Source organism: Zea mays, chromosome 4 (genome assembly GCF_902167145.1).
Source record: "Zea mays cultivar B73 chromosome 4, Zm-B73-REFERENCE-NAM-5.0, whole genome shotgun sequence".
In the NCBI taxonomy this organism is placed as follows: Eukaryota; Viridiplantae; Streptophyta; class Magnoliopsida; order Poales; family Poaceae; genus Zea; species Zea mays.
The window spans coordinates 183479294-183486283 of record NC_050099.1 but is presented as its reverse complement, the minus strand read 5'-3'; the positions used below and the strand labels follow the sequence as shown (position 1 = coordinate 183486283).

Here is a 6990-nt window from a genome sequence, read left to right as displayed (position 1 = left end):
GGGCAATCAAACTCGCGACGCGAGACACAGGGGCCCTCGCCTTCCCCGCTGCGACGCCCGGCCTGGGCCCCCGTCTGATGCGCGAACTCGTGGCTATGACCCGTTTGTCAGCGTTGCTGTTCAGTGTGTTCACGGCACAGGTGGGGGCGTCGGGGGAGTTTTTGACTTGGCGCGAATCTTTTTGTCGGAGGTGGGGAGGGACAGGGAGCGGGATGCCCACGCCACGCCGCGCGTGCCGGTGCCTGTATATTCCGGCCCCACTGGCCAGCACGTGATCGATGCCTGTATACGGCACAGGTGGGTGCACTGACGGGGACGAGGTGACCGAATTTTTTATATTTTGGCCCTTCCTCGGAAAAAAATACACGTTTGGACCTTAGAAAATATTAATGTTATTTTTGGACCCTCTGCTCGGCGCCATCGCTAATGGCGCCGAGTTAACACAGCTCGGCGCCATAGGCTATGGCGCCGAGGTGCGTGCTGCGCTGGCACAAACGGACGTCGTGGCACCAACGTGGCATTGAACTTGGCGCCGAGCTCTGTTATATACACAAAACTTGTCTAGCTCAGTTGATAGAGCATAAGGCTTTTAAGCTTGTGGTTGTGGGTTCAAGCCCCATGATGGGCATGTTTTAATACTTTTTTTGTCTTTGTCAGATTTTTTTGTTGTCTAGATTTTTCGTTTATGTCGCTGATTTGTCCGTCTAGATTTATTTCTTATCCAGATTTTTTGTTTTTGTGACTGATTTGTTTATCCGTCCATATTTTTTTGTTTATCCAGCGAGCACAGCGGCTGTAGCTATGGTGCATCGCGGTCACGGGCGCAATAATGCACGCAACCTTGAGGTTGTGAGTTCGAGTATATTAGATTATTGGAGTTTTAAAGTCCAAAATATAAATATACCGGTTTAGCTATGATAAATTTTAATTAATATTAAAAAGTATAATTTCGAATACATTAGATTATTGGAGTTTTAGAGTCCAAAATATAAATATACTTAATAAACAAAAAGATTATAATTAGAGTCCAAAATATAAATATACTAGGTATAAATAAACAGTGACTTGATGATTTTATAAAGTACTCCGTACTTTTATAGGGTGGGTTACTTATGTGCATGGTACTTGCGTCACGGAGTTTGAATAAACAAAAATAAAAATAAAAAATATCTAGATGAATAAATAAATCAGTCATAAAAACAAAAAACTAGATGAAAAATAAATCTGGACGGACAAATCAGCGACATAAACGAAAAATATGGATAACAAAAAAACAAATTAGTGGCAAAGACAAAAAAAATATTGAACGTCCACCACACATCCGAGTTCGGCGCCATAGATCTTGGCGCCGAGCTCGGTACCACGTTGACGCCACGTCGTTCAGGTTGTGCCAGCGTAGCACGTACCTCGGTGTCATAGCCTGTTGTGTTTGGTAAGGACTAGTTTGGGACAGCCATAAGAGAGGATAAACAGTGTTTCCCTGCTTAGTGCGCTCCAAATGTCGGACAGCAAGGGCAAAAAAGGACATCAAGCGAGGTGCACGCTTTCAAAATAAACACCATAATGTGAAATGTGACTTAGTAAGCATTCCTCGGTACAGGAGGTAAACAAAACCTGCGCTCTAACAGCACTGCTGTCCTACAAATTATTATGCATCAAAGCATAAACTTTTCCCGGGACAAAAAAGATCTACTCCACCTGTTTAATGAGTTCCTCTCACCAAAAGGATGATGGACAAATTTTCCTTTTAAGAAAAAAAAAATCGGAAACTAAACTCTCGAGTGACTGATACACTTCCACCCTCCACCAAGTAATGATCTCCGTGAATACAGAAAAATCAAGCACTGGCTTTCAGTTCAGCCTTCGCTGCCGGGGCAGGTGTAACACCTCCCGTTGTTGGGCTGAAAGAGAAACAAAACGTTAATTGGTGATCTCTCGGAAAAAAAAATGGATGTTGCAGTGGTTATTCCTAAAAGCAGTAGAGATACTCACAGTCCAACCATCACTTTGAAAGCATCGTAAATTCCCCACTGAGCACCAGTAAGGGTACCAATCATGACGATACGAAGAGGCAGCCCTCTAGTGAAAAGACCCCAGAGACCAAGCTTCTTAACAGCCTGTAAAAATGTAGCGACAATGTATAACAAATAGTAAGCACAACAAGAAAATGCATGCCTGCTGCAAAAGCAAGAATATATACTTACATCGCCAACAGTAGCATCCTTGGCATTGTTCAGGAAAGACACAAGGTTATCGGCCGGGTGAGAAACAATAGCACAGAAGACACCAGCAATGTAACCACCAGCAAAACTAATACCCAACTGGGTAGTCTTGCTGCACTCAGACTTCGGAACAGGCACAGCGTGCTTGTATATAAGCTCAACGATGGTCTCAAAGGAAGCAAACTTCATCATGGTATCTGCATACATCATACGAGTGCAACAGGTGAGTACAGCTTATAACATAAGAATATGGCTTGCATGATAATAAATAAATTATATAATACAAATACCAAATTAAGCCATCTACTTCCCTATCTGCCAAAAAGAGTACACATCTCACAGAGTCAACCAATATCAAGTTTAACCAAATATATATAAAAACGAGTAATATTTATGATACCAAATAAGTACCACTAGATTAATCATGCAATATATTTTCAAAGTAAACCTATTTGGAGACACCCATGTTGATATTGTTTTCTCTAAATCTAGTCAAACTTGAAATTGATTTGACTCCTCAAAAAGCATGCCATGCGCTCTTTTTAGGAGTGAGGGAGTAATCATTTAGTTAACAAGAAACAGATGGTTGTAGTGAAGTTCATTTTTCCTGGTTGATTAAAATCATGTTTAGAGGCACTACAACTAAAGATGCTACCACGAACAGTCAGGTGGTGCAATGACATTACTGCTATCGAAAAATGGCATGGTACATAAGAATGTAAGCAGGACTAACAAAAACAAGCGTTAACAAAAATGGTGAATGACAATTCTGAATCCACAAAAAGGTATGCAACAATCTAGGAAGCACCTGAATTCAAGGTGAAAACCCTCTACTAGAGAACTACAGCATGCACAAAAAAATTCGTAAGACTTCAAATTTTCAATCAAAATTGAAATTTCAACCAATACTAGAGAACTACAGCATGCACAAAAATTTTCGTAAGACTTCAAATTTTCAATCAAAATGGAAATTTCAACCAATAGTTGGTAGCAATTTCACTGCTTAAACCCAGATACAAAACTTTAGTAGTACAGAATCTCACCATCAATGAGCCACACGCTGCATAGTCATTTACGTGCAACAGATTGATTGACTAGATCAATACATTTTAGTTCTAACACGGTTTACAAAAAGGTGTTTTTCACAAATGATGTGTCAATATCCTAGATTTTATTTGAATGGTGAACTCGACTACCATTGTTACGGACAACTATAAAAAAATGTAACCCCTATAAAGTGGATTAATAGAAATATAGAAGTCAATGGCCATCCAAAATACAGAATGGTTGAGAATTATAATAAAGTTGAAATGCATGTCCAGGAAAACATACAAAAAAGTTTGTGGGTTCACAAGAAGTCAAGACATCAAGTGAGTTGTGCACGCAAACAAGATTTGAGCGTTCAGTTTCAAAATGTTCAATGGTTTTGCAACCATCATTCAATGCAAACGATTAAAAAATAAGGTTGTACTAAAGAAGGTAAGAAATATGTACTTACAAGGAATCTGACGACCCCAGAGAGGAACAATTCCCTTGTAAAGCCTAAAATTATTAAGCAGTGAGAGATGTTAGGGCAGATGGCCAGAAACCAAGTCTCAAATCATGAAATCAATAATTTTCTAGCTAACCAATTTGCTTACCCAAGAGCACCCTCAGATCGGACAAATTTGGGAAGACCGTCACTCAATCCACGAGCAAATCCAGGTTGTGTCTGCACACGTACCTTCACAGCTTCAAAAGGACAGAGAGCCACATCAGCAATTACCTCAGCAGATGCGGATCCTGCGAGGTAGATTAGAGTCTTGTACTTCTGAGCATACTCAGGCCCTGCAATGTCTGAGTAATACTTTTTAAAGAACTCATAGAAGCCAAACTTGCAAGCCCCCTGAGCACTGTAACCAAGCAATGTAGGAACCCATCCTCTGAAAAAGCCCCTAGCCCCTTGCTCCTTTAATAGGACACCAAATCCAGATGAAATACTCTTGTATTTCGCTGGATCAATCTGAAAAAAGTAACAAACGTTATATGTAAAAAATCCCTAATTTAAACATGGAAATAATCTCTTACACAGTGAATCAGGCACCTTATATATATACAGCCACTGTTTCAAATAGAAGTCACTTTAGCTTTGTCATAAGCCAAACATGTTTAACAAGTTTAATGAAATATGCAAAAACATCTACAATATCAAATAAATGCACTATCAATATATGTTAATTTGACATTATAGATGTTTGTGTAATTACCATAAACTTGATCAAAGTTGAAGTAGTTTGACATAGAACAGCTAAAACAACTTAAAATTGGGATCAGAGAGAGTACTGTTTAAAACCTAAGTACCTAACTATCTAAAATTATCCATTACATAAAATAGAAGAGAACCAACAAGAATGTGACCCAAAAGGAAGAATGTGACCCAACGGAAAGCATGGTCACTGCATAGATTTGAGTAGATATCAAGGTCACAGACCAAAGCAAAGGTTCAAAGTAGCAATTAAATTGGCCACAAATTCAAGTGGAAAGTGTTATTTGTATTGCTCTCCCTGCTAAAACATGATAGCACAATATCACTGCATAAGTGGCAAATGCTCACAAGTCTCCAAAACACAACCTATCAGAGCTATGTACAAGACCCCCTTCGTGCACATACGCACAAAATCAATATAAACCATTCATCCAACAACGAACGGATGACGTGTTTTACGAAAAAACACATTCCACGCTATCCTCCCCTGCACCCAGCTGCATATTTGCAGAAAAGACCCTGCATGCTCAGCAGTTGGTTGGTGGACGAAGGATCCAGATTAAATGTGTGCATATGTGCACAAAGGAGGCCTTGTACATAGGATAGGTTCCCATGTGCCAATTGTCACAATCACAACTGATGGTTTTAGTAACAAGCCTGATAGAGCATCCAACCACCAACACAAACGATAGTCAGAGAATTAATTACACAATCATCAGTTTTGTTTGATTCATAAATAAATTGGCAGATGCCAATGGATGTGGCAACTGCAATCACAATTTGTTCGAGAACAAGCACCTACTAGACATCAATTCCAGCACTGAGCAAATGTTAACAACAGTGAATCACATTTCACAGCTAATCACAGGTCTAGCCACGCATTCACAAACCTACTTGAAGCAGTCAGAAACTCAGAACAAGCCCTGCATTATAGCAATCTACACAAAAGCTACTAAGCTAGCAAGCTACCAAACTAGTACTATTTTTTTTAAAAAAACATCAAGCACAAGTTTGAACCAACGAATCTCACAAGTGGAAAGGAAACCGAATTACCGATGCACACAGGAAATAAATCTACACGCATAGTCACGCAGGATGCGGCTAGATTTGCAGCATCCAGATCACGGAGACGAAATCGAGATCTCAAGCCTACGACTAACCTTCCCAACCAACCAAACACCACAGATCCGCACGAGATTTCTAAAAAAAGGCTCGTGGAGTACCGGGGGACACAGATCTAGGCCGCTGCCCGCTCACCTGCATGTTGCATTTGACGAGGTCGAGCGGCGTGACGGCCATGTGGGTGAGGCCGCAGCTGGCGATTCCTCCGACGGTGCAGGCGGCATAGAAGGCCGGCGAGTACATCTCGATCTTCTCGTTGGGCGCCTGGATCGAGAACGGCACGGCGCCTCCTGCTCCAGCCGCGGCAGGCGCCGGGGCGGAGGCATGGAGGCGCGCGGCGGCGCCTGTGGCGGCGAAGGAGCGCGCCGAGGAGGCGTAGAGGAAGCTCGGGAGGAGCGACTCGCGGGAGCGGTCGGAGAGCGCCATCGCCGCCGAGAGATTCGGAAGATTCGTCTCCCTCGGGTGGCTTTTGGTACTGGTGCTTTCTGAGAGCCCCTCGCGGCGGTCGCGTGGATTTGACGAGGGAGACAGCCGCGGAGGCGGAGGCGAATATGAAGGGGGGTAATTTCCAGCTTGCTAGGGCATCACTCTCTTCGGAGGCTGCGGCGCAACGGGGTTCGCGGACGCTGAATGTGGGGTCCTGGCTTAAGGTTGGTGGCACCTTATTTATATTTATGCTAAATAAATGTGTTTGACATTTCTTTTGGCACCGTCTGAAGAATTTCTATTTCATTCAGCAGTATCTTTGGTGCTTGGAAGTGGAAGAGACCGAGTGAGCAGCTATGGTGCGTTTGGTTGGAATATAACTGTTTCATTTTATTTTTTGAAAATAGAGTTGTGTTTGTCTATCAAAACAAGTTGTTCTATTTTTTGTTTGTTTGAAGAGTAGAATAGAATGGAGTCACTTTGTTCTTTGTTTGGTGGGAGAGCGCTCGCATACGGTCGTTTTTTTGGAACGGCAGCATTCCAATTATTTATGGTAAATCTCATATGGAGACTGTAGAAGCCTGCCCGCTCTTATTTTTTTGAAAATCAAACATGCAAATAATAAGAATAGAGTCACTTCATTCTCCTCCTCTACGTGAGTGCCTTTATCAATGCTTTTCATCGCTCTACGTGCACAAGAAATGGATGCATAGAGGATTGAGGATGGAAAGTGTGACAAACCTGTCATATGTTTGGCGCTGCTTCGTTCTTCTTCTTTTTAAGTTTTGCTCTTCATTTTGTTAGCTAAAATAAATAGCATAGATTTTCTAGCTCTACTCGAGAAAAAGATAAAGGCTACGAAACATCCAAGAAGAGATTTTGAAATATAAATTCTTTTAAAGCTGTTTCATGAAGAAGATGGATGGTATTATAATATTATTTCAAACGGGACTTTTGAACATATAATTCTCCATG

At 41.6% G+C, this 6990-nt stretch overlaps 1 protein-coding gene across 1 annotated transcript; it reads right to left on the bottom strand.

The window, feature by feature from the left end:
- Positions 1-1565: 1565 nt before the first annotated feature.
- Positions 1566-6206, bottom strand: LOC103654227 (mitochondrial phosphate carrier protein 3, mitochondrial). The gene is made up of 6 exons (XM_035967456.1): positions 5725-6206; positions 3863-4224; positions 3721-3764; positions 2205-2419; positions 1993-2117; positions 1566-1901 (listed from the first exon to the last, which is right to left on the bottom strand). The coding sequence occupies exons 1-6, from the start codon at positions 6013-6015 to the stop codon at positions 1838-1840; spliced, it is 1101 nt and encodes a 366-aa protein (XP_035823349.1). The 5' UTR covers positions 6016-6206; the 3' UTR covers positions 1566-1837.
- Between the last annotated feature and the right edge of the window lie 784 nt (positions 6207-6990).